This window comes from Melospiza melodia, chromosome 5 (genome assembly GCF_035770615.1).
Source record: "Melospiza melodia melodia isolate bMelMel2 chromosome 5, bMelMel2.pri, whole genome shotgun sequence".
Taxonomy (NCBI): domain Eukaryota; kingdom Metazoa; phylum Chordata; class Aves; order Passeriformes; family Passerellidae; genus Melospiza; species Melospiza melodia.
In genome coordinates this window covers 69,745,025-69,772,752 of record NC_086198.1, presented here as the reverse complement: position 1 = coordinate 69,772,752, position 27,728 = coordinate 69,745,025, and the positions used below count along the sequence as shown (strand labels likewise).

The following is a 27,728-nucleotide window of genomic DNA, read 5'->3' as shown; positions in this document are numbered from 1 at the left end:
TCGTCTCTCCCCCCGTCTCTCCGTGCCTCCTGTCCCGGCTGGCTCACGGCCGTCCGTCCAGCTTTCTAGCCTGACCCCGAGCGCAGCGGTGTACAAAGGACACGAGGAAGCCGCGAATTCGTTTCCAAATCAAACTCCCCATCCATAAACTCACACTGTAAGCGTGGACATCGAGCCCGGCGCCCGAGCCACCATCCTGGAGGGTCTGAGGAGGGAAGACTCATTCATGAAATTTGGGAGCACTCTGAGTTTTCATGAAAGTTTTTTGGGTCTTTTTTTTTTTTTCTTTCCTTTCTTTCCTTTTTTTTTTTTTTTTTTTTTTTTTTATTTTCTCCCCCTGCAGTGCAAAACTCCCCGCTTCCCCCTTTCCTCCCCCTCGCCCCTGCCATATGGCCAGCCTCCCCCTCCCCTGCGAGGCTCCTGAAATCTGGAGGCAGAGACTGGCCCCCCTGCCTGCGTAAGAGCCTCCCGCCGGCGCGCCCGCCTCCGCCCGCGGGGCTGGGGGCGCCGGGCGAGCCAGCAGCTCTTATTCTGAAGGGAACGGAGGGGGGCTTCGTTTCCTGACAGCTATTTACTTAAAGCAAATGATTAGTTTTGGAAGGATGGTCTATAACATTGAATCAATTACGGGACGCGGTTTCTGAGACCATTACAGTCGGATCGGGAGAGAGGGCGAGCGAGAGGGAAAGAGCGCGGCTGAGCAGGGAAAGTCACAAAAGACGTGGACATATTTTGGATGTTTTACAATCTGCAGGATTGGGGCTGCGGGTTGTAAAGGAGAAGGTAAGAGGTGCGGGGCATTTTCCCCACCTTTTTCTCTTTTTTTTTTTTGCATCTTTTCTCCCGCGGTTTTTTCCTCGTTTATTTTATCAGGTTTTCTTTATTTATTTGTTGGGGGTTTTCTTATGTTGATTTTTTTTCTTTTTTTTTCCCTTTTCTTTTTTTTTTTTTTCTTTTCCCCCGATGTCCTGAGCCGAGCGGAGGGGTTCCTCTCTCGGGGTGCAGGCGGCGGGCGCTGGTGACCCCGCGGAGGGAGCGGGGGAGCAGCGGCGGCCGTCGGGGTGCGGCGGCAGCAGCGCGGGCAGCGCTAATGACAAACACATTGGGACGGCGGCGGCCACCGCGCCGCATTCCTGCCGCGGGGGCGGGAGCGACCCGCCGGGGCTCCGCGGGCAGCGGCAGCGCCCGCCCCGGGGGGGAGAGCGGGGACGCGCACCGACCGAGTAAGCGGCTCCGTCTCTTCTCGCACCCCTCTCTCCCTTCACCCCGCTGCTCTCCCGTCCCTTCCCCCACCCTTTGTTTTAAACCACCTTCCCTCCTTTAGATCCCCGTTCTCACCTCGCTCCCCCTGACCCGGTAGCCTAAAATGCCCCGAGATCCCGAGCGGAGGCACGCACACAGCCCCCGAAAGGGGACCCGACCTCCATCCCTGCGCGCCCCGTCTTTTCTTTTTATTTGAGTGTCTCAGTGAAAGGGAAGATGCTGAATTTAGACAGGGCTGGTACCTGGAGCCTTTCCAGCCTGCAGCCCCTCTCTCGACGGGAATGCCAGCCCTGCCGTATGCCCTGCCGGACTGCTGGACACCACTGCCTCCTACCCCGGGAAGGGCAAAGTCTTCGCGGCCACCTTTTGGATTTTGTCAAGCGCAGAGTTGCAAACCTGCCAGCCTCTGCCAGGCTGGAGTCCCCTGGAAAAGTCCTAGGAGCAAGTAGGAAATGGCTTTTTGGCTGTCCGCGGCATTGCTCAACATTTTTGGACGCGGATCCCATAGCTCAGGAACCGTTCCAGAGAACAGGACTTGGACAGCTTTTTCTGGAGCCAGCAGCGGCAGATCTAGCAAGGCAGCAGCAGCAGTCCCAGGGCACAGCCGCCAGCCCCCGGGGCCGTCCGCACCCCGGCGGGGAGGCGGCTGCGGACCGGAGGCGGGAGCGATGCCCTGGCCCCCACCAGTGCCGGGGGCACGCTCCCAGCGCCCCTCGACGGCATTCCCGGCGCGTCTCTCGCCGGTGTTCGAGCTCCCTAGCGCTCCTGCGGGGCCCAAGTCTGCACGGCCGGAGAAGGCAGCGCATCGCCTCGCCCTGATGGGAACCCACGAGCCCGTTCCCGGGGCTGTGGGCGCGTGGCTCCCTCTTGGTCCCACAGCTCCCGGGGACACAGCCTCTGTCCCCCGCCGGGACCCCCGCCCCTCTCCAGACCCCGCGCCCCGGGGCTCCGTGCTTCGCCCGACGGAGAGGGCTGGAGGAGAAGCGTCGGGTCGTAGCACCAGCTCCGCAGGGAAACACGTCTGGGCTCCGCTCCTGTCCGTCTCCCCTGTCCCGCTTTTTCTTTTCCCCGGCCACCCCGCATTAAGAAAAAAAAAAAAAAAAAAAAAGTGGTCTCTCCAGCTTGGCAAAGGCTTTCCCATTGTTTCCCAGACAAACAGTGGAGGGGCTGGGGGCTGCCGTCTCCGCTAGGTTTGCTCGGTGTCCCGGGCAGCCTTTGATGTGCAGCGGCCGTCGGGCAGCGCCGGCCGTGGGCGGGCCGAGGGCAGCCGCGGCAGCGCCGCTGTCCCGCTCCCCGGGGGCTGCGCCCGGCTCCCCGCGGGCCCGCAGGGTCTGCCGGGCTCCTGCAGCCCGATGGGGGCCGGAGGGTGCGAACGGAACGTCCCAGCGCCATCCGCACCCCAATCCGGCCGGCTGCAGGCCGCTGTCCCCCCGACGGGACGCACCGGGGAGAGCGGGATGGCTTGTTGCGCTCTCGGCGTCTCCAGGGCGGGTGTAGAGCCCAGCTGGAGCCCCAGCTCCGCTGACTAAGCTCTGTGTCCTTAGGTGGGACAAGACACGGGATCAAAGCAAGGAGACAGGCATCAAAGTTCTCTGTGTCATCGTCTTATCAAAATCTGAGCTGTGGAGATCCGACTTTTAACTCTGCTAGGAAAAGATCTCCCAGCAAGGGACTTTGGTTTTAGCTTCTAGTTAACAATGAGTGTTTTAGAACGGCCCGCAGCTAAACAGCGGTGTAGCCAACCTCAAAGCTTGGGGGGAAAAAAGTTTGCAGAAAAATGAGACCTCACAAAACACTGGGATTTAGGAGTCCACGAGCAAAGCAGCTCTCTCAGCCTGCAGGCACTCTGCTGCTGCTTTTAAATGAGAGCCCTTGTTGCGGTCCTGCTCTTCAGGCACTGAGGGGCAGGAGGTGTGCTAGTCCAGCTGCCGTCGGGTGCTGGGGACATCTTTGCTGTTACTAGTTTGTTGATGTATGGGAAATCTTCATGTGGCTCGTGGCTCTGAGGGTAATACATAGGTATTAGGTTTCAAGAAAGCAGGAAGTAACAAATATTTTAATAAAATACTTCTCTACTACAGCATTGGGCTAGGATTGAAGTACAGTATATCTAGACAGAAAGTCTTGCATAGCCCAGACCTCACAGATCATTTCCAGCTATACCCTTTGGTCTAAAAAGGAGGCTGAAATCTATAACTTCATATAATCCTTGCCTTGCTTGCTTCTTCATTTCATCGTGACTACAATCGTACCTACTTTTGTACATGAACTCTAAAATTTTTAATAGGAGATGTTTCCTTTTTTACCTTTGAAGACATAAAGACAAAGGAATGACTTCTGAGAGGTGATTTTTCCTGGTGGTGATGAGAATTGCTGGTAATTTAAAGAAAAACAAACAAGAAAGCAAATGATCCTTTCTCTCCCTTATGCCTTGCTCTCCTGCTTGACTCATCTCTTTCAAGCCTACGAAGCTTTGTGTGGGTGCCCAAGGGAAAAGTTTGCAATAGCTAGGCTTCCTAGCTCTTGTGGTCAACTGAGATGGATATTTTTTTCCGCACAGTGCTTCTCAGCACTTGAGTCGGGATCTGAGGTGTTTTTTGATTTGATTCTGAGAACCTAAGGAAGATAGGAAGATATATTACTTGGAAGTGCTAGCTGGTTTGTTTGTTTGTTTGTTTGTTTTTCCTCCTGTTTTCTGAGACAGTCTGGAAAACTCTCCTTGGATCAAGTGGGAAAATTTAGGCTTTGCAATTCCCCCACCACCCTTAGCTCCTAGACTCTGATGGACTCTGTCCTGGAGGGTTAGGCTGAAGAATTGGGACTGACTAGAAGGCTCCTTGGGAGGCAGCCTCACTGTGTCCTGCAGGGCACAAAGTACTCAGCAGGAGACCAGCACTGGGCTACCATTGATGCATGGCTGTTCCTTGGGTTTTTCTTGCTGCATAGTTTTTCTGTGTACAGGCTATGCTGGATTCAAGTATTTGTTAAGGGCCATGGAGCAAGCCTCATTTTGGGAGAATATTTATGCTAGTCTTTTTCATTGAAGAGCTTCGAGCCTTTCCCCAGCAAAACCATCAGACCCACATGTTAGCGCTGCAGGGCAGCGCTGCTCTTGTGGAGAGTTGAGTTTGCACTTTGGGAACTGAGGACCAAGAAATGTTTCAGAAGGTCCTGTCTGAACATTTACATTCAGCTGGTGACATATACCACAAGAAAGAAATGTCTTTTCTTGGGCTGGCCTTAGCTCTTCCGGGAAAAGATCAGCTTTCCCAGAAGGACAGACTGCCACTCTGACAAAATCACTGCTGAAATTACCCAGCCCTCTCACAACAAGGATAATCATATCATTACGTGCCAAGATTTACAATCCAAATACTCTCCTATCACTTATGTAAATACAGAGAAAATGGGACCAGGGTAGCTGTGTTGTTGGGATTTCGATTTTTTGTTGGTTTTTTTTTTTTTGTTTGTTTGTTTGGGGTTTTGGTTGGGTTTTTTGTTTTTAGTTGTTGTTGTTGGATTTTTTGTTTTGTTGGTTTTGTTTCGTTTCGTTTCTTTAATCACATGAAATTCAAAATGCAGGAATTTTGAATTTTGAGTTGATCCGGAGACCCAGTTTAGGCGGCTCCGTTGGAGGCCCGCGCAGCCCTTTGCAGGCAGGGGCTGTGCCTGGTTAGTGCGGATCAACATTGCCATCCTGCGGCCGCCGCTGCGAACTTCAGCGGGAACCAGCCCAGCATCTCGGCAGATGGGCGGCTCTCGGCCTTGGAAGGGGTCTTCGGTGGATTCACAGCAGTGTGAAAATAGCATTTACCCTTGGCTCTTCTCGGTCCCCCTCCGCTCTTTCTCTTTAGGTCACGTAGAGCACTCGCCTAGGAATATCGTAATTTTCTAAGTGTGAATTTCTGTTGAGTTTCTGAACATTGATTTTACTTTGTCTTTTGTGGCACAGTCAATGAAATCTTTCTTTATAGGAAGCCAGTGCTTGGCAGTTAGTGTTTGGAAAATTGAATACTGACTGATAACAGCTCTTTAGAATTACCTTTCTGACTTTTTTTTTTTTTTTTTTTTTTTTTTTTTTTTTTTTTTTTTTTTTTTTTTAAACCATAAAAGTGCACAAGGGAGATACCAGGATTTCGGTCAGAACCTTTCAAAATCTTTGGCAAATCTGCCAGTGCATTACCTTGCTTTTACTATACACACCCACACTTCTATTTTAGCCAGCAATGTCCTAAGTATGCAAGAAAACAAGGTTTGCTCAAACTCACATTGTATATGTCATGCTAATACTGGGTTTCAACTCGCATAAGCCTACTGGCTTCAGCAAGTGGCTTCACCAAGTTATGGATTGATAGGCCAGTGTTAGGAACTGAACCTGAGGTATTTATCCAGGGCTGAGATTCGGATAGCTGGGGACAAAGACGACTGGTCTGCCATTAGGAAGGTAAAGGAGCTAAAAACGTAAATATAGAAACCCAGGATAGATGTGCCTGCTTGGTGTTGTAGGAATGAGTAAAATCTCATGCACATGAGTGTGAAATGGTGCCTGTGTTAAACCTCGAGCCCGGCGTGGATGTGTGAGGGTATGCTGGTGCATTCTTAAGTAAGATGCGTGATGTAACTGAATTCAGACAGGTTTTGAACACGAATGATGTGAATCCTTAGTACATTGTCCGGTCTTTCACAGCGAAGAAGTGTTGCTCTGGGTCTTGATGAGATTAACGGGTCATTGGGGAAAGATCAAAGCTCTGGGTTGCGAAAGAAGAGCCAGATGGAGAAAGCAAGTTTAGTTAAGTCCTTGTGTTTTTAAACTGCAATGCTACATTGAGACACTCATTGATTTCAGCGTCAGCCCAGCCAAGACAGCAAGTTCAAAGCAGCACTTTGGAAATGCCATCACCTGCATTTCCATCGTTGGGTTTCAGTCCTCACTTACACACACAGCTCTGCAACAAGTCCCCCTCAGCACAGCTTCTGGTGTGCAGGAGATGAACTAGCTTTGTTTTTTCTCCTCCTTTGTTGCATCACTTGCACTGAATAGTCTGACAAAACAACACAGGAGGGGGAGAGAGTTGCCTTTTCAGTCAGAAAAGGGAGGGAACTTGGCAGAAGTGGGATAACATTGTCTTGTGGATCTTGGGAGTTCAGGAGTCAGATCAATAAAGCAGACCATGGTAAGTCTGTAAAGAGTTACAGAGGGTTACTTTATTAGAAAAAAGTGCAGGGCATAAATGTGATTAAAATGAGTAAAGAGGCTGAAAGTGAGGGAACTATTTGATATGCAAGAGTCTGTTATTGGTGGGAGACAGACACATAAACACATGGCAATTATTGCTAATTGAAGAAGCAGGCAAGATGCCTTGTCTCTGCTGGAGCTTTGTTGGCTAGATTTCTGATGGTGTTTGCACACGTTTTTGAGGAAGGTAGTCTTCTAATCCTTCTCTTGAGACCTTTATGTTTGACTATAAAGTTCTTCTGCTCTGCAAAGGGGTGCTGTCTGCTCCACCCATTGCAGGAGAAAAGCAGGACTAGATCAGAAACATTCCTTGGCATGCTGTAAGCATTTAGTTCCCATATGGCACTGCCACAGTTGTAATAAGTAGATGCACCTAGGTGCTTTCATATCTCAGCATCAGGAACTGAATACCAGAGGATGAATAGAAACTCTCCAGAACCTTTGAAAAAAAGTCCCTGTCTTGGCACATCATCCTTTATTTTACTCCTTGGTCAATGTTTCAAATTAGGGACTCTTCTGTGCTTATTTAATCTCTTTTGGATTTGGGCCAAATCCAGTTGCTGTTAAAAGTCACCAACAAAGCATCTGTTGGTTTCAATGGGAGCAGGGATTGCAGGGTCTTCTCCTTTAGAAATTACCTAGCATGCTGCTAGAGGGTTTTATGTAGAAATGTCATTACAAGGGACAAAAATTACATAGATACTGATTGCTATTGTTGCCTCTATAAGACAGATGCTTTAGGATTATATGTTTGAAAGCTGAAATAATTGCATGTGATCTATGACTCTCTGCACTGTTGGGGAGAATAGATGCTCTATGAATGGCACTGCTGGCCTAGAGTCTGTAATGGATTTATTTCATTAGAAAATTTCAGCATGTGTTTTAAATAGCGTGTCTCTCGATCAAGGGAATTCCTGCTAAATAAGCAATAAGCACTATTGTGTTACATTGTATTCTGTAAGCTATATATACACACATGTACAATGGCAAAACAAAAATATCACTCAGGGTTGTACTATTTGTAATAAGAGTGGCTTTAAAAATGTACTTTTTCTCCCATAAAAGCTGCTTGCAGCTGAAAGGTCAGAACGTATTGCATGAATATGTTGCATCTTCATTGATGCCTGTGAGGGTGCTGCCTCTGTGCAGGGGCATTTCTGTGGGTTCAGTCCCAGAGGCTACAGTGGGAGCAGAGCTGCCTGCAGGCTGTTGGAGAGGGGATGCACCAGGACTTGGCACCTCACACCAGGACTTGGCACCTTACACCAGGACTTGGTTCCTTACACGAGGATTTGGCACCTCCCACCAGGACTTGGTTCCTTACAGTGCCAGTGTGCAGAAGGAGTCGTGGTGTCTCATCTGGCTGTGATCAGTCTGTGGCCACACACATCTTGTGGCAGTAGGTGGCATGGGTCTCACTGGGCTGTGGCTGTGAATTGGGGTCCCTGGGCCACTCCTCTTGGTGGCACTGTGTGTAATGATGGGAAGCTGCACTTGGGCGCTGCAGAAGAGGGGTCCTGCTAAGCCTTATGCACTTGTCAGTCCATTAATTGTCTCACTCCTGCCTTCTCCTTTCTGTTTCAGCTGTTGGCAGCTATGGGTACTTACCCACAGGCGTTCCTGATCCTGGGATGTTTTCTCACAGGTAATGTTCCTCAATCCTCTAAGCTTCCCTATCCCAGTTCTTCATAAACCCATGCTTAAACTTGCTTTCATTCTGCCCACAATAACAAATGCCACATGCTTGCCAGCTGGTTTTTTCTGCTTTTCCCCCCCGGCAGGCTATGACAAGCCCTACTGAGAACACAAGTACTTTCACCGGCCCCTATCTGCCACTCTGTCCCTCCTGAGCTGCCACAGCCTCCCACCGAGCGGGAATGTGCGGCACAGTGCTCTGCCCACCTGCCGCCGTGCCCAGGGATCCCGGCCGGGCTGGCTCTGCCTCGGTGGGCTCCCTGCATCCTCCCCGTCCAGCATCCCGGCTTTGCTGTGCCATGGGGATGGCAGGGATGGCAGGGCTGGCTCTGCCTCGGTGGGCTCCCTGCATCCTCCCCGCCCAGCATCCCGGCTTTGCTGTGCCATGGGGATGGCAGGGATGGCAGGGCTGGCTGGGCCACAGCGTGCCAAATATAGAAAGGGCCCCTAGAGCAAGGTAACTCTGGGCAGGAGTGGAAAATTATTTCAAAGAGTCTGGATTCCTGGTGCGGGTTTATTGCAGAGAGTGCCAAGTCCACTCAGTGGGCCTAGGTGCTTGTTTATTGTACAGGTCATTTTGTAGACTGGAACCACAAACATATTTCCTTGATGAGTTCCTCGTTTTGTAGGGTTTGGATCCTCTAATTTTCCTTCTGAGAGTTGGACCTGCACCAACCCACCTGCAAATTACCTAGACTTGCAAATCTGAGCCTGTAACTGGAGATTACATCTGAAAACCAGTTCCATCTACAACATCTAGTTCAGTGAATTGCAGTTTTATCTGGCTACAAGCCTTCTGTACATTTTGGCTAGAGGTAGGCCTGATGTACAAGCTCCTGCTCCAGCCCTTTGCAGAAACCAATGTCAGATGTAAAACGCAGGTTTTAGTCTTGGGAAGTGGTTTCCAAATTTCAGCTGTGAGCTTGCTTGAAAGCTGACAGGACTGCTGGTTTTGTGACCAGGGCTGTAAGAGGGTGTGAAATGCCTGTGACCCAGCAGCCGGGGTGTGGAATTCACTGGTCTGCAGTAGAGCTGTGTACAGCTTAGGGCTGGCAAACTGCGGTGAGGATTGGGAGCTATCTCTAACTTCAGCTCTGTCTGTCTTTCACCTCTTGATTTAACAAACAGAAGTCAGCAAGCAAACACTTAACATTTCAAAGGAAAGCCATTTGCTATTCCTCGGGCAAAGCTTTGGCTTTTAACAAGGGCAAATTTCCTGGGACATCAGCAGGTCTGATGCAGTCAGGAAAGAAAGCTGCTCTGACCCTCTCCCCTTCCTTTCACATCCCTGTGCTGAAGCTGTTTTGTGTATTGACGTGCTGTTTATTTGTGTCTTTTTGCAGGACCATTCCTAACATTTTGCCAGCTTCCTCTGCCAAATATTGTTCCCAATAGGAATGAAATGGTGGTACAGCTCTATTCCAATTTCACACTCAAATGCTCTGGAGACAGCGAAGTGAGCTGGCAGTACCCGGTGACCGAGGGGAGCCACAGGATAGACCTCAGACACGAAGAGAACAACAGCGGCCTCTTCGTGACAGTGCTCGAGGTGGGGAACGCCTCGGCCGCGCACACGGGCCTGTATGTCTGCTACTACAACCACACACAGGTGGAGGACGGCGAGGTGGAAGGCAAGGACATCTACATCTATGTGCCTGGTGAGTGGGGATGCCACAGCTGTGCAGGGGGCTTGGGGTGGGAGAGGTGAGCCAGGGATGTTCAGAAGAGGTGTAAATTGCTGGTGGCAGTTTACTGTCCGAGGAAGAGAAATAACTGCAGGGTTAAATCATGTGTAAACCAAGGCCAGCCCCTGTAATTCTATGGATATGTTCTTCTTTCTTTCTGTTGGTTTTCACTTTTTGAGAAGAGTTTGGGTTCTCGAGAAGAGTGATGAACTCAGAACTTTAGAGCTGAGGTCTTCTGACCACCCGGGGGCTGGAAGGCAGAGCTTGGTGGCCAGCTCAGCTCATCTGTGGGAGCATGTCCAGCCTTCAGGTTTGCCTGGCTGCCAGGTGGGGATTAACAGAAATTCCAGGCTTTTCAGGGGGCACTTGGGTGGCTATCTTGGGATGTGTACTGACAAACCCAATGTGTGTACTGACCAAACCATACTAAAGCTGCTGCCAGGTGAGGAAGGCCATGTCCTGTTCTTAACCTGAATTAGGCTTTAACTGAGAACTGGAAAAAGCTCATGGGTGGACAGGGCCTGGGAAGCGTAAAGCATTGGAGATGTCCTAGGGGTGACTGTCAGAGGGAGGGGAAAGAAGTGTTCTTGCTGGCCAGTCTGACACAAGATTAAACACATGGTGCTACTGTGCAGTGCCCTGTAATTTTCAAGGCAAACACAGCCTTTCCAGGCCCTGCATTGTGTTCCTCTTTAGTGGTGGAAAACTGTTGGACTCAGAAGAAATGGCATCCCTTCTTTTGGGAAGTGTCTATTTCCAGCTTTGCCCTCCCACCCCCTTGTTCTGACTGGAAATCAGCTTAAAGGCTTTCCACAATCTCTCTGGGATGAGAATCTTTATTGTCATAGCTGAGATAGGCACCAGAGGCTGAGACACGACTGACTGCTCCTGTAAAGCCCTGTCTGGATGTTTCCTCAGCACTGGCAGGGCTTCAGGGGGTGAGGGTCACAACTGCAGGGCCAGAAGAGATCAAGCCACTGGATTTGCAGCAAACACATTGAACAGGGAACAAAAGAGTGGAGAAGAGATTGCAAATCATCCTGCGAAACTGCAGCGTGTTCTGAAGGAATGACGTCTGCAATGGCAAGGAAGATTCTGGAAGAGCAAAAAGCCAGGAGGCAATAACAGGACATGTTTAAAGGCTATTTTGCAGTGGCATTAAGTTTTTGCTGTCAACAGTGTGTGATTCAAGGACAGTGATTCTTCCAAGACTTTCCATTTGCCACAACAAATGTAATATGTTTGCCTTCGTTCTTGAAGCAAGATGTTTCAGCAGAGGAGTATACTGCCAGCTTTGGCACATATATCTCAATATCCAAGCAGCTCTAACCAAATTGCCAGAAGATGTTGTTTATGTTAAGCAGTCATGCAACAAGTGGAGGAATATAAAGGCAGGAGCTGGAAGATTTCTTCAAGAGGACTTTTTGGTTTGGTTTTCGAAAGCCTCTAGACATCAGCCTACCAGATTCGCAGGAAGAGACACCCTGTAATTTTTTCCACTTGCTAACCATCAAGATGTCATAAAGGCAGAAACATATCCTTTTCTCCAAATTACAGAGAATGTCTCTGTTTCCTCTGTTTCCACTATAAACTTTGTCGTTACAATTGTTTTTCCTGCAATGAATTAGGAGGGCAATGGGTGGCAGCAACCCACTTTAGCCAGGGAGGATTACGTTGGGACTTCACACAATATCCTATTTTCACTAACAGCACATAGAAAACCAAACTAGGTGAATCTTGTTTCTGTTTTAAATTACAGTGGGAAAATGAATACATGGAGTTGGCAGCATTTTTGAGATGGAGTGCTGTGTTTGGAATATTGCTACAAAGAGCCTGCCAGTGCAGCAGAATGTCTATTGTTGGAGGGATTTGGATTGCTATTTAATAAATTTTATTATAAAGCTTTGCACAGAAGCTTCAGGCTAGCAGGGATTATTTGTTTATTCTGAATGGCCAAATGGAGACGATTTGAGGGCTATGCTTTTTATGCATAATGTTATGCAATTATGTTTTAAACTCAGACTTTGGATTGGCTGGATAGCAAAGTTGGCATGTGTTTTGTTGACTTTAAAAGAAATAAAACTACCAGGTCCTTGTTTGCTTTTTTTCCTACTTGAATACTGTATTTTGAAAACCACATGCTGTGACCATAATTAACTATGTCTCATAACTGTAATGTTGGACATGTTAGAAATACATGAAGATAAGTACCTTGAACTATTTTAGATGAAATGTGGCTTTAGTGGTGTTCAACATAAACAACATGAGACTGACTTCAACTTGTTTTTTTTTTTACTTGGAAAGTGTTTGGAATTTTTATTTTATTTTATCTTATTTTATTTTTATTTTACCCCCTGCTTATATATTGGTTAGCAGACAGCTACTAATTAAAAAAGGTGAAAAAAATCTAACTTAAAGTCATGTGAGTTGTGGATAATAACATTTAACATTTTGGGGAGGGGATCTTTCGTCTTTTTCGTTTTGCATCCTGAATTGTCACAAAGGAACTTTGTCACAAAGCCCTTTCCTGTTTTGTCCTTAGGAGAAAGGTTTCATTACACATCACATCAAGTAGCTAAAATGAGATACCACATGAAATTAGCAAACCTTACCTGCAATATCTGAAACAGAGGGAGAATGAACTGTGCAAGTTTCACTTACAAGTGGTCATTGATATGCAATGCTTGTACATGGACTTGCTGCAAACAAGACAGTGTAAGATTGCCTCTTGTTTTTTTACAGACCCAGACATGCCTTTTGTTCCTTCTATACCCGAAGACCAGTTCATCCTGGTGGAAGAAGGTGATCCTGCAGTTATCCCTTGTCGGACAAGTGACCCAGAGGCCCAAGTGACTTTAGTTAACAGCTTAGACAAGGCTGTGCATGCTTTATATGACACCAAACAAGGCTTCATAGGGAATTTTCCTGCGGGCTCATACACATGCAAAACAATGGTAAAAGGCGTGGAGTTCAAGTCTGATGAGTTCCTCATCTATATTATAAGAGGTATTTCTTTCTATTCATTTTTTAAAAAATAAAAAGTGCTTGTGTTCTTTCTTCACACTGTAAGAGCACCAGCATCATGGGGTTATATAGGATATTTCATATTTCTGCAATGATGAGCTCCTTGCTCCTCTGGCAGTACTGACACTTAATTGCAAGTTTACTTACAATTTTGATGAGAATAACATGTCTTTATCTTCTCCCCAAAATTATTGCAAGAAAAATGTTTTGTAGTCCATATATTTTCAATCTATTTGCTGAAACACAACTTAAAAGGCTGGTGTTTACCAGTGGCTTTGAACTGTAGAACTCTGGGTAGCCTGAAAATCATATTGATTTAATTATTTTGAAAACGTTTTTCCTGGCCGTCAAGGAATCCTCAAAGACAGTCACTAATTCGCAAAATGGGACATTGTTTTTATTCCCAATACCTTTTTACAGGGGGATTTGAGATAGGAACCTCTAATTGAAATTTTATTTGTGGAACATTTCTTTGTGGGATTGAACTGCAGTTCATGCTTTAAATACAAATTGTTTATATCAGTATAGATCAGCAGTACTTTTAATGAATTTCCAAGGTGATTCTTCAGTAGAGGAATTGAAAGGGAAGTCTTCCTCTCAAACTGCACCATGTGAAAATTGTACTCTTTTAAAAATTAAATGAGATGTCTCTCTCTCTTCTCTTAGCTACTTCACAGCTGCCTGTTGAAATTGAAGCTCTTAAAACTGTCTACAAAACAGGCGAGACCATCGTAGTGACTTGTGTGGTCTTTGACAATGAGGTGGTTAATTTACAGTGGAATTACCCAGGGAAAGTGGTAAATATCTCGTTTTCTTTCTTTTTTTTTTTTTTTCCCCACAACATTTGTAATTATTTATTTGGCAAGCAAGTGAGATTGTAAAACATTCTTCTCTTATCTGAATGAGGGCTGCTGAGGAGAGAAAACCAAGTAAGTTCTTTCAATTTTAGGTTACCATATAAGAAAGTCAGTCCCAAAAGGTAAATTTTCTGTTAGTAACTAAGCAAAGCATGAGAAGAAGGTGAGGTATGGCTGAGGAAATAATGCTGTCTCTCAGGTCTCGTGCTGCTGCCAGAAAAAGGAATCTTGTGAAAATTGAAAGACCTAGGTATGTTGGGCATCTGAGTAGAGTTCAGCTGCTGAAGGTCTGAGCCTCTAAAACAGCTCTCTTAAATCCTGGTTCTTGGGAATAATAAAGGACAATGAAGAATCAAGTCTATAATCTTAAGTGCTCTTCATTATGCAGATGTAAACTGAAATAATTCTTACAGTCACTGAATTTACTAGTGAGAAACATCTAGTAAGAAAATCTTGTAGAACCCTGATTTTTTTTTTAACTGGTTTAACATCCTTTTGCAGTGAAAACTTTTATTCAGTGGAACTTGACTAGGGCCAGTCCCAGGCAATTTCAGAGTATCCAGTGTAAAAAGTCTGGTTGTTGAAGGAATGATGCAATTGAAGTGTACTTAGTTGTTACTCCAAATCCAACTTTTTATTTAAGTAAGTTAAGAACCCAAGAGGAAAAATTATTTGAACAAGTTTTGTCTTGTTTTCCATTTTACACATCAGTATAGTCTCTGCTACATGCCACCTTTCAAAACTAGCCCCAGCATATTTTTGTACCAGCCCCTCATGATAACATGTTGTGTCATTTTCACCATCCCTTTACTCTCAGGAGTTTCCTCCTTGTCAATAAATAATTCTTATTTTGAGAGTAGGCAGCACATAGCATCTATTAACTGGTTATTGTTTGTCTGATGAAGGGGATAAAAATTGATCTTACTTCATGGACATTGAACAAAGGGGACTCAAGGGGCTTTTACATCTGAGGAAAAGGTAGTGCATAAAGAGTAAATTTCTCTGTCAAGCTGCTTACCCAAATTTTCAAAGGTATTTTGGTTTTTGTGTTTTTTCAAAACACAAAAGGGTGTATTTTCACAGGCACAGTTTTTCTGTTGTGGCTGAAAGAGGCATCCTTGTCTGAGTAAACAAGTCTTTTGCCACACAGAATTTAGATGTTTGCTCTCACTTCAGGGATATCAAAGATCCTTGGTGATGTGCTTTCAACTCAGTTACTTAAGCAAGGTTTTTTTTTCCTTCTCCAAACTACAGAAAGAAAAAGGTCTGATAAAGCTTGATGATATCAAAGTGCCATCGCAGAAGCTGGTTTACACCTTGACCATTCCTGAGGCATCGGTGAAAGACACAGGGGATTATGAATGTACTGCTCGGCATGCAACCAAGGAGGTTAAGGAAAATAAGAAAGTAGCCATTACAGTTCATGGTATGGTCTGATTTCAGTGTCTAAAATTATCAACACATTGGAAAACATCATTCTTGAAAAATGTTGCATAGTGTTGTTTACACAAGGCTTTTTCATTTGCAGACAAAGGCTTTGTTCACCTGGAGCCTCAGTTCAGACCTCTGGAAGCTGTCAACCTGCATGAAGTAAAAAACTTTGTTGTTGATGTGCAGGCTTACCCAGCACCAAAAATGTACTGGTTGAAGGATAATGTGACTCTGATTGAAAATCTTACAGAGATTGTTACTACTTCAGGAAGAGTCCAGGAAACAAGGTAAAAACCTTCTGACCCTTACCTTGCCATGCTGACTTGAGCTCCTTCCCCAGGAAACTGGGCACTACTCCTGCTCACTTTTTACACCACAGTTTGTTGCTTCTTCCTCAGTGGCATTTAAAAATAGTTTAGTTGTTTTTTGTTCTAAAGGGCAATGCCTAATTTACTTCTTCTTACTACCTTCATAACATCAACCTCTTCAAGGTTCTTGAGCAAGAAACTTCATCACTCCCTTTAGCACGTCCCACACCAAGAATTTCTGGCTGTTTCCAGTAAAATCAGGGCTTTGTCAGGTCCTTGCAGAAAGTAACTAAGGCCACTTCTTTCTCAGTTATATGTTGATAGTTATTTACCACTTGAGTAATGACTTAGTTAAAGGCATGCTAGAAATGCTAAATGTCACTATGTTATAATTGCAACATACCCAGATTACATGTTGCCCTAAAATGATTTTTTTATGCCTGCTTAAAAAATACAAACAAAAACTTGCATTTCTGCAGGTTTCAGAGTGTTTTAAAATTGATACGGGCCAAGGAGGAAGACAGTGGATACTATACTTTGGTTGCTGAGAATGAAGATGAGATTAAAAGATACACCTTCTCATTGCTGATACAAGGTAAGCAGCCCCAAAGCCTTGCCCACCAGAACTCCTGGCACACAGCAAAGACTTGATCCACTGGCACACTGCATTGCCTGGAATATGGAGCCATGAAAGGCACGAACCAGGCTGAGTAGAGGAGTGTGTGTTAGTCTCTGGAGCTCCTCTAGTCTGATCCTGGCTTTCACTTCTGCACTGGCCTTGAGCCAAAAAGAAACTTTATCCATCCAGCTAAGTAATTCCAGCTGACAGTAGGATGATAGCTCATTTAACATGACATGAAGACGTGGCACAACTGCAGCACTTCCTTCTCATTGCTCTAGCCTAGAATCCACTCTGTGCTACAGGAGATAAGCACCTCCTGCTTGAGTCTGTGTCTGTGGCTCTTGCTAAGGTGTTGGCCAAAGGACACCTGTCCTGCTTTGAAATTTGAAGCTGATTTTTTGTAATCACTGACAAATATTTTAACAAACTCCCGACTCCTTCCCAGTTCCAGCTCTGATCTCAGCCCTCGTGGATGATCACCATGGCTCTGCAGGTGGGCAGACTGTGAGATGCTTGGCAGAGGGGACCCCACTTCCCAATGTGGAATGGCTGGTTTGCAAGGACATTAAAAAGTAAGAGGAGTGGGTGTTTTCTTACCTGAAATATGACCTATATCCTCAATTATATTAACATAATTAGTTACTGTACCATGTTTTCCTCATCAAGAGCTAGTAAGCTTCAGATAATTCTTATTTATTTTTAGAGGCATGTGTTTTGTATTTCAAGAGATGTTGTCAGTGCCCTTCTTTTTACATCCTATAGGACACAAAGCAATGCACCAGTTCAGCTTTCTCTCATAAAAGCTTTATGTTCAGTAAGCTGACTCCAAGGATTTCACAGTCCAGATTTGAGTAAGGATTTTGAAAAGTAGCTGTCTCTCCATTTAGGGAGTATTTTTATTTTGAAGGAAGAAAGGTGCAGGTTTTTCAGAGATGCAATCTGAAGACCCTTCTGGTCCTTAAATGTATTGTTGTCAGAAGAAATTTGCAGGGAAAGGTAATTCTTGTTCTGTTCACTCTTATTCATCCATACGTACACCCAACGCCCATTTCCTCCATTATTCTTCTCTGCAGGTGCAACAATGACACCTCATGGACCCTTTTGACTAACAATATCTCTGATATACACATGGAAGCCCACCTGGATGAGAAAAATATGGTGGAAAGCCGGGTGACCTTCCAGAAGGTGGAGGAAACCCTGGCTGTGCGCTGTGTGGCGAGGAATGACCTTGGTGCCGTTACTCGAGAGCTGAAGCTTGTGGCTCCCAGTGAGTTTGCTTTGTCCTTCTGTGCAATTACAACAGCCAGTTTGGCCTTGCTCTAACCCCCCCCCCAGTTCAGTCCTAATGGTTAAAAATATGAATTGTTGTAGATAATACATTAAAGTGGATTTTTTTTTTTACCCCAGTATTTCTGAAGATGATGCCTTTTACAGGTCTTTATGGTGCATCTGCTTTTTGCTTATTATGTGGTTCCGTAATTAATTTTATCATTTTATTAGTATTGGCTATGGGAAATTCTTCTAGACAATCTGCATTTGGTTTTGGAACACAATGGCAGAGCAGCTCTGGGCATGGAAAAACTTTAAAGTCACCAGCCTCAGGAACTGTTCCTGGCACTTCTGCAGGACACAGGAACTGCAATGAGAGGGGAGGTGGGTGTCTTATGTGTGTGATGTCCCTCATGGCTCATGAAGAAAATGTGGTCTATCTTTTTACTCCACAGCCTTGAGATCAGAGCTAACTGTGGCTGCTGCTGTCTTAGTGCTGTTGGTGATTGTGATAATTTCACTGATTGTCCTGGTCATCATATGGAAACAGGTATGTAGAGAAGTATTTCAGTTTGGGTGCTGAGCTCTGCTGGGTTTTGATCTGCTGTAAAGTCAGGTCCAGGACTAATGCTTGGTTTTGCATTCAATGTGCTCTGCAGAAGCCCAGGTATGAGATCAGATGGAGAGTCATTGAGTCCATCAGCCCTGATGGCCACGAGTACATTTATGTGGACCCAATGCAACTGCCTTATGACTCCAGATGGGAGTTTCCTCGAGATGGGTTAGTGCTTGGTAAGTTTTCTGTGAGGGGCTGGCCCCACCCTTCTTTGGGGGAGAAAGACATTCAGTGACCCTTCTGAGGTGTCTGCAGGATTTGCCATGGAAGTTATGGCCACCAAGTCCAGAGTCTCTGTTTGTCAGTTCTCATCCATTCTCCTTCCTGATCCTCTTCTACAGTGGCATCAGCCCTGAGGTCCCTGTGTTAGTGTCTCCTGTGCCTGCGTTCCTGTTCTCTTCCTGTGTGCAGCATCCACCCCTACATGGCTTAGGGGAGTCTCTCAGTGTTAAACATCCTTTTCAACCCTCATTTCTGCTAAGGCATCCACAAGAAGGACATAATTATTTTTTGTTTGCAAGACATTTATATAGTTATGTGCAGAGACCAAGAAAATCTGCAACTAGTTATGTAGTTTTATTAAAAATATTTTAAAAATTATTAATCCATGCCATGCACATATCAGTGCTGAGTAACTGCATATTTTTGTGGCTACTGTCCATCTTTCTTCTTCCTTCCCCTTCTACTTTCTTGCTTTGCTATTCCTTATTGGAATTCATGCACAATTCAGTTGTAATTATTTCCTCAAGGCTGGCCCAACGTCTCATTTATATCAATTGAAAGTGTAATGACTATAGAAAATTTTAATGCTTTATCAAGATAGTGCTTTAAACATACAAGGCTTCTCTCTCTTGGAGATATCTGTGAACCAAATTGTATTGCAAAACACAGGAGAAGTTGAAATGTGTCTTTTGTTTGATATATTTCAAGAAACATACTCCCCTGGTGTATTTCTTCACCATCACAGAGAAAGAGTTAATTCTTGAAAGAAGCAAGAGAAAAATTTCCAGTTCAGGAACAATATCCTTTAATTAAATTCATGTTGCTAATTGAAGACTAGAGGAGGGTGAATGTTTTATGGAATTATTTTATTACAACCCAGACTTTAATTATATGCCTAAATAGGATTTGTCAGATCTGAGTTGTTAAAGACCACCACTGTGACTTTGTCTCCCTCTGACTCATGAGCACAGCCTGCTTCAAAGCCTTCTTGTTTACAAGTGTATTCAGAATAGTCAGTAACTTTAACACCCAGTGCTCCATATCCTCCTGTCAATCTGGGTTGCACGACTGCTCTTCTAGACACTCTCACCTGCTGGCACTTTTGAGGTATTAAATGCTTTCTGGTGAGGGGGGACCCTCTTTTGTTTCTAGGGATGACAATTCTGATTTGTATGGGTTTTCTCTTATCTAAGTGGGAGATGACAGCGAAGCAATTACACCTTTAGTTCAGGGAGGCTCTGAAGCAGGTCACAAACCCATTTTGGCTCTGCCAAGATGAGCATTTTCCATCCTAGCTGTGTAAGCCAGCTGGCATTTATTTGTTTTTTCTAGTCAGTAGTGCCTGGAGTGCAGTGCTGTGTTAAAGGCCATCTCTGAACATTGGCTGGATGGAGCTTCAATTGATAAATTTGAGTTACACTGCAAATTTCCCTTTGCAATCTCTGATCCACTGTATATGCAGTGCACTGCTCTTTAAAGGGCTCCTGAACCAGTGCAAGTCCAGGAGATGTGTACCAGAAGGAACAATGCAGTAATTCCATGAGCTATTTGAACACCATGGCCTTCTCCTGGCTCTGCTGAGAACTGGTGAGGTCCCGGCAGGACCTGGACCTCCTCATCTGGCTGACAGAGCTGAGAGCAGCTCCTCTTGAGGCGTGGGGTCAGAGTGCTGCTGCTCAGGATACCAGGGTGGCTGGACAGAGACAGCAGAATTGCTCTCATCACTTCGCAGCAAGACACTTATTTGTCCTGGTGACCTTAATTAAATGAAATGCTGGTCTGACACAGAATCTGACCCTTGCCTATTTGAAAAGGCAAGTTAAGATTCAGGTCACACAACAGTCAGAGATGTGGTATCTAATTTAATGAGTCTAGAAACTGGGTGTAGATTATAATGCTTGACACTTGCTTGGCTTTTAATATAGCCCAAGAGACTTATGGTTTCATTTTGGGTGGGTTGATTATCCCAGGCCAATTTTAGAAAAAGAAAGATCCAGCTGAGATGGCTGCATCTGGAGCAGATTCACACACCCCACCCTTGTATCCTCTGAGCAGAAAAGCAGCACCTCTCTGGCAGGCACAGCAGATAAGCTCTGTGGATGGGTACAGAGGCTGAATTAGCTGCTGTTCCTCTGCTAGTTGGAGGAATCTTGAGCTGCTGTTGTGTCTGCACAGTCCCTCTGTGGTGGTGAAGCAGCACTGCTCCCCCAGTGAGCAGATCACAGCCGTGCCTTTATACTGAAGAGTAAACTCTCACTGTAATTTTGAGCCTCAACGAAGCACTCACCAAGAATATGATGGCATTACAGATGCTTCCAGTTCTTGGGCAGTTAGCTCCCACCTGGCTCCCAATTTCAAATGCAAAAGACGTGGGGCTTGAGCTACATCTGCAGAGAGGGTTGGAAAGGGGAAATAGCAGTGGTGGCTCCCTGCCATTCGGGAAGTGCTCTCACTGCCTCCACATGCACCCCAGCCCAGCAGAGGTGATGGAGAGGGAGATGTGTGCCTCGTGCTCAGCTGACAATATGGTTTTGGGGAGGAATTGGCTTGTGAAGACAAGAAGATCAAGGAGCATCAGCAGATGGCATCACATTCTGAAGGGCTGCATCCTGCCATATGGCTCCCAGACCTTCAGCCTGAAGAGTTTCAGGGGCCAAATTTCAAACTCAGGTTGTTTGAATTAGTCTAAAATTTAGTGTGAAGCTTTCTCACATCCTGATTGGGAAGGATAACCTTTGGAGCACAGGAATCTTGAAAAGAAATCACATAGCTTCTGTGTGCATGACAAACTATGCTGTCATAATCTTGGAGAGGTTCGCCAGTGTTAGCTAAGCATTCTTTAACCATTTCTTGTGCTTTTTAATAATGTAGGTATTGTTTGGTTGGAAATTTTCTTTTGAAAGCATGTGCACAATAAAAGTGGGGCAGTAGCTGGAGGGTAACAGAAACATATGGCATTGCATGCCAGATAACACCTTCAGAAGTGTAAAAGGTGACAAGTTCAAACCACAAACGAACGTCAAAGACAAAATGCTGTGTATCTCCATAGCAAAAGTTACTCCTCATTCTTTCTGTGCTTCAAGTTAAAAACTAACATAAAACCAAAGTGACAGCTTGTCAGGCATGTGATTATATTCTGGCATTTGGACCTCATACACAGGTTTGTTCACTAAGTGTTCCCTTGATGAACTTGGTTTTCAATGCAGGAGCTATGAAATACAGCATTTTGGAGAATGTTTGTGTAGTTCATATTTCTCTAAAATCTCAATCTGTACAAAATTATTTTGGAGACTGTATCCATATTAGAAGACAGGATATATTAATCCCAATTTTTTGTCTAAATTGATTTGTGGCAAGAGTAAAGGGTCTATAAACATTAACTGTTTCATTACAGCACTTGGAAATTTGCAGTACAATTTATTCCAGCAGATGAAACACACTTGTACATTAGACTTCAGAGAAATTTCCCCTCATATGTGATCAACATGTATTTCATCTTCTTGCAGATCTGAAATGATGCTGCCTGTCTGAATGGGCTGTTGATGTGCTTTAGTCCATTTTACTGCTGGATGTATCCAGCATTATATAAAAGACCAAAACTACAGCTGAGGGACCCAATTAAGATTTGTAAGTCAGGAACACGCCTGTATTTTAATCAGGTGTTGACTGAGGCAAAGAGGTCAGCTTAAGCCTAGGACAATCCATGTTGTAAGAGGATAAAGTGAAGATGGCAGAGCACAGGAAGGGATGAATTTGAATGAGCTGAGCTTACAGGTGTGCTCTTGATGTTTGCTGGCATCTTATTAAGAATTGCACTTAATGATAGCACTTCATATCAGCTTTTTCTGCTTGAAAACAACAATAATAGCAATAATACTGGTGGTCTGGCTAAGGGAATGTGCCCTTTCCACACAAGAATCAACTTGTAGAGGAATGGAGATAGGAAAGGAGCTGAATTGCTGTTACTTTCTGAAATGAACAATGCTTTCCCTTGTGTTCAGGTCGGATCCTTGGTTCGGGTGCATTTGGAAAAGTGGTTGAAGGGACTGCATATGGATTGAGTCGCTCCCAACCGGTGATGAAAGTAGCTGTGAAAATGCTGAAACGTAAGTTGTCATGGTTCCATTTCCCAAGCCAGGCAGGGCAGGTTCCCAGAGGGTTATTCAAACTTTGCTTGCTATAAATTAATTCATCATATCTGAAGTTGAAAATGAATGGTGAAATGGTGGGATTTTAAAATTATAAGTTAGATTGCTTGATGGCATTTCACGTCTGAAGGCTATTGAAAGCATCCAAAGTTTAGGTTTAGCTGAACAGCTACAATTACTCAACAAATACTGAGAAAGATAAAGTAACCATGAATGCTTGTGAACAAATGAGGGCTCTACAACAAGGGGGAATAGGCAGGTCTTGTATAAGTTCACTGAAGATTTCCTGCTTCATGAGAACTGAGAATCTGATGCAGTGATTCTGAAGGAACCATGGGGAGCTTGCTTGTGTTGAATGAGCAGCTTGTAGAGTGCTTCTGTGCCATGTGGCAATCCACTACACCTCTGGAAAGGGACAGACAGACTCAGTCAGCTACTGAGCTGCATCAAGACAGTCCCTTATTAATCATTTGGGGTTCCTCTCCAAGTCTTAAGAAAAGCATGTATCAAGTAAGGGACATGCTGGCAGCAATGCTTCAATGAGGCAAGCAAGGAGAATTTTTTTGTAAATATGAAAAAGGTAACTGCTCCCACCAGGTGGCTAATATGTTTTTTCTCAACAGCTACAGCTAGATCCAGTGAAAAACAGGCACTCATGTCTGAACTGAAGATAATGACACATCTTGGCCCCCACCTGAATATTGTGAATCTGCTTGGAGCTTGTACAAAATCAGGTGAGTTTGGCTGACAAAATAAAGGTTTGCTGTGGGATCAACATTCAGTATTTAATAAGCACATTGGTGCCTAAAGATTTTTAGATTTTTATGTAATCTTCATGTATTTGTAGCTTTGTAGACTGTTAAATGCCTAGGTATAACTTCTAGTATGTTTCCAGCTTTCTACCCACAATGAACAAATGTTTATTGACGCATTCCTTAAATTTTATCTAGTCTTTCCTGTTAATTTACTGAAGACCTTTTATTTTGCACCATGTCATCAAAGACACATGAATGATAGGGTAGGAGATCGGGGAGAGAGCTCCAGTGGGCAGAACCCAGGGTGGAGGTTTCCTAACCAACTGCTCCTCAAATTGGACAATATTGGCTAGATATTCTAATTTTCTAATTGCCCTGTTTCATAAAACTGTACAAATTTAATTCTGAGCGCTTTTTTTTTTGCCATACTGCGTATTTGAAAGTTTTTATATTATCATTCTTATTTTATTTGGAAAAGTTTGTGTTTTATTTTCAGGCATCAACACAGGTTTCAAGTAGAGGACTTACCAATAAATATAACCAAATACAGTTTTTCAGAAAACCTCTTGATATTTGGTAATAACTGCAGTCATAACTTAGTAGATAGAAATGAATTAACTCGCAACTATATTTTCCAATACTTTTGGAGGCTCTTTGTATTTGTTTCTGTTTTTCAAAACTGCCACTCATCAATGCATAATTTTGCTTTATTTTAACAGGTCCTATTTACATCATTACTGAATACTGTTTTTATGGTGATCTGGTGAACTACCTGCATAAGAATAGGGACAATTTCCTGAACCGACACCCTGAAAAGCCTAAAAAAGACTTGGATATCTTTGGGATGAACCCTGCTGATGAAAGCACAAGAAGGTGGGGAAAAAAATGAAAAAAAGAAATCAGTGACCTGTAACTTAAGGATTTAAGCCATTATAAACCCTTATAGCATTACTCTCATTCATTGGTTTAAACTCCTCCTCAATTTTTCTTGTTAGACTTTTATTTGTCACATTTCATAGGTCTGGGAAGGTTTCAACAGTTTTTATTCAATCTCCCTGACATGTGTCCTAGATCTGTGTTTCCTGCATGTAGACATGCCTGCAGTCTGAGGACCCCTGTGGTTTCTCCATAGATACCCCAGTGTACTTACCTGTCTCCTCATTTCCATGCTTGGGAATTTCCAGTGTCTAAAACTCCTTCCCTCCAAGCAACCTGGTGGGGCTTGTTCTCCAAATCAAGTTCTCTCCTTTATCTACCAATGGCTTAGCCAGTATCAAAAGTGTCCTAATTGCTAATGTTCATCCCAGAACTTTTTCCAGATGATGGTTGAGGAAGCTTGTCATCATATATTCAGCAATAATATAATACCATAAAATGAGCCAGGATTTAAAAGGTGGACAGAGATTCATTCAAAAAAATCACTCAGAGAAGTAGATCAACTGCCTTGGTAGCTGAGTAAAGCCAGTGCCATTCTTCTGGGCATGGGTTTGTTTGGCAGGACTGGATTTGATGCAAACTGTGTGAATAAATTACACCAATCATTTGGAATACCTTGAGCTAAAAGCCCTAGGTAATGATACTTGAGTTCAGTGGGATTTTGGGAAATAAGGCATGGTTACACACCTGACTGCTGGTAAAAGCCTAAATTTGCAGTACTTGTGTTTGACTACAGTAATTCACAGTAACATGTATTAATAAGTGATGATTATGTAATACATATGATATCTGGTAATGATATTTATATATGTGTATTTCCTAACAAGAAGCCAGCTGTTGAATTTCACCTCAATACAATGGTACACATTAAATGAATGGTTAGATATGCACATGCTCTGACAGGGAAGTCACCACCTGATACACTTGTGTTTTTTTTCAATTTCAGTTATGTGATACTATCCTTTGAAAACACTGGAGAATACATGGACATGAAACAAGCTGATACCACTCAGTATGTGCCAATGCTGGAAAGGAAGGAGGGCTCTAAATACTCTGATATCCAGAGATCTGTGTATGATCGGCCCGCTTCCTATAAGAAGAAATCCATGTCAGGTAATGTAACTGTCCCTTCTGCATATATCATTGGTACAAATCGCTCTTGTGTAAACGGGTATCTGAGTTTTGTCCTCTAAATGCACACAAACTGTTTAGCTCTGTTCAGCAAGAGTGTGAGCATAAGCTTTAAGGCAAAATCTTGTGGTTGTGTTCTTCCACCCTGCTCTGGGGGTAGGAGAGCATGTTGCTGGGGCAGAAGGGGTCCCATTGTGTGTCTGTTTCTGTGCTGAAGCACTGGGCAGTTGTGCTCAGCAGTGGGGCTGTAGGCACTCTTTGGAGGCAGAGATTTTATTAGTCTTGTAGTTTGAAGGATTTTGAGCATTAGCAATGACCAATGCTAATAGTAGTTTTTATTGTACTGTTTCCACTTACATTTCACATTAACTGACACTTAGCAAATGCAGAACACTCCCAAATATTTTCCTGGATTATGTAATGAAAATAATGAATGCATCCTATTCCCTGTCCCTGTTCTCAGAACCCAAATATGCTTTTGTTTAAAAACAGACACCGCCACCTCTGCCTCCAGGCCTCAGAAATGGAACCATCTCCAGTCCCAGATTTACATGGCAGACTTATGCACTCATGCTCTAGGACAGTCAGGGAAAATGAATCACTGGATTTTGACTGGATTTTTTCCGGCATTTTTCATAAAATAAATATGTTGCCATGAATTCCTGTTGCCATGAATTCCTGTTGCCATGAATTCCTGACCCTTTTTGCTGGTATTGGATTAGTGCCAGTGGATACTTCCTGGGAAACAGCAGCGTTCAGCAAATGTAAATGGATAAGAATGTACACGCATGCACAAAACCCTAATGAAGGCATCACCTCTAAATAAATATTTTTGTGCCACACAATGAGTAAACAACCTGTGTGACAGCCCAGTAACGTCCAGCAACAATTCTTTCTCTCTTTACTTTTTCCTGCTGTTGACAGGGGAAAAAAATTACAGACAGGAAAAAATTCTAACTTGCTATTTAACACTGACTGTTTTTAAAAATGCAGTATGTGTCAGTGACTGATGCAGACATTAGAAGTGGCAATAGTTACTATGAAAAGACTGTTTTGGTCATGGTACTCTGCTAAAATTATCAGCTCGGAATCATGATAGGTAGGGGAAGATGGATTCTACTTTCACACTCCACAGCAAAATCACGTATTTCTTCTTTTTTCGATAGAATCAGAAGTCAAAAACCTTCTTTCAGATGACAGTTCAGAGGGCCTCAGCCTATTGGATTTGCTGAGCTTCACCTACCAGGTTGCACGGGGAATGGAATTCTTGGCTTCTAAAAATGTAAGTAAATAAAAAAGTAAGCGAAATGGAATAAGGTGCAAAAATGTCTTCTGCAGCTATGGTTTTAAATTTAGATTCTGAGTATGTGACACAATATAGTATTATTTTTGGAGATATGGACAGCTTTCTCACTTACCTGGAAATGGAGATCACCATGGTGGGAAAAAATCAAAGCAGCAGTCACTTGTCTTCCCCTGCTTCATCCTGTGACATTGCTGGAGTCAGGGTACCAGAGATGGTGGAGGGTCAAAGCAGGGTCTGGGTGAAGGGTCCATGCAGTCACAAACCAGCATGGTGAGAAGCACAGGCATATCATTAGTACATGAGGGATGGAATGGGAAAGGGTGATTTCACTTTTGCCTCCTCCCCCCTAAAATGCATCTGTGTGAGACCTTGCTGGTCCTGAGGCCTGGTGCCTCCCTGCCCCTGTCAGCAGGTGCTTGTTCAGTAGAAGGTCTTTTTAGGACTGCACCTAGAAAGCCAACCCTTTTGTAAGGGCAGTGGCCCTCATGGAAAAAGCATGTCCTTGAACAACTCCATTTTTCTCCACACAGTGTGTGCACCGTGACTTGGCCGCTCGTAATGTCCTCCTGGCTCAAGGAAAAATTGTGAAGATCTGTGACTTTGGGCTGGCTAGAGACATCATGCATGATTCCAACTATGTCTCCAAGGGCAGTGTATGTACTTAATCTATGGAGCTCTGCTTTAACTGAAATGAAAATTGTCAGTTTTAAATGCTATTTCATGTTCTTGCCATTCAGTGTTGGTTACAGTAATTGACCATTGGGATGAATGCGCCTCAGAACAATTTATCTTCAAATCACTAATTTCTGTAACTTTTCTAACTCTGTTTTAAAGTGAAAAAGTGCACATTCAGTACTCCACTTCAGTCTGACATTTTTAACAGGCAGGTTTTGTGACTGGATAAATTACTAAGGAACTGTCAAACAATGACATATCAGACCTAGTTCAGCACTGCCAGATTTTGCATCATACTTTCAATCATTTGCTACCTGGTCATTTGCCAGTAATGAAATGAATTCAGCTATGGTTTAACTAGTTTTTGTGGGGAGCAACAAGTAGCATTGCTTATAATCCTGGTACCTCTGTATTAAATGTAATTGAATTGAATTGAATTAAAAATAAACACTAGCAAGGTTAACATAACTTTTCTTATAGAGAGATGTTATTCCTGGCTATCAAACAACAATTGCAATAATAATAATTTATTTAATGACCAATCTGTGT

At 44.1% G+C, this 27,728-nt stretch overlaps 1 protein-coding gene across 1 annotated transcript in view; it reads left to right on the top strand.

The window, feature by feature from the left end:
- The first annotated feature begins 559 nt into the window (after positions 1 to 559).
- PDGFRA (platelet derived growth factor receptor alpha) overlaps positions 560 to 27,728 on the top strand; it is a 34,626-nt gene continuing 7,457 nt past the window's right edge. Inside the window, exons 1-18 of the mRNA XM_063157265.1 lie at positions 560 to 783; positions 8,084 to 8,144; positions 9,538 to 9,852; positions 12,622 to 12,885; positions 13,570 to 13,700; positions 15,015 to 15,186; positions 15,289 to 15,478; positions 15,979 to 16,094; positions 16,567 to 16,693; positions 17,195 to 17,388; positions 17,846 to 17,940; positions 18,050 to 18,182; positions 22,230 to 22,334; positions 23,000 to 23,110; positions 23,851 to 24,004; positions 25,014 to 25,180; positions 26,365 to 26,480; positions 27,035 to 27,157. Coding sequence (XP_063013335.1) covers positions 8,096 to 8,144; positions 9,538 to 9,852; positions 12,622 to 12,885; positions 13,570 to 13,700; positions 15,015 to 15,186; positions 15,289 to 15,478; positions 15,979 to 16,094; positions 16,567 to 16,693; positions 17,195 to 17,388; positions 17,846 to 17,940; positions 18,050 to 18,182; positions 22,230 to 22,334; positions 23,000 to 23,110; positions 23,851 to 24,004; positions 25,014 to 25,180; positions 26,365 to 26,480; positions 27,035 to 27,157 — 2,562 coding nt within the window. The 5' untranslated portion in view covers positions 560 to 783; positions 8,084 to 8,095. The remainder of the gene's footprint in view (positions 784 to 8,083; positions 8,145 to 9,537; positions 9,853 to 12,621; positions 12,886 to 13,569; positions 13,701 to 15,014; positions 15,187 to 15,288; positions 15,479 to 15,978; positions 16,095 to 16,566; positions 16,694 to 17,194; positions 17,389 to 17,845; positions 17,941 to 18,049; positions 18,183 to 22,229; positions 22,335 to 22,999; positions 23,111 to 23,850; positions 24,005 to 25,013; positions 25,181 to 26,364; positions 26,481 to 27,034; positions 27,158 to 27,728) is intronic.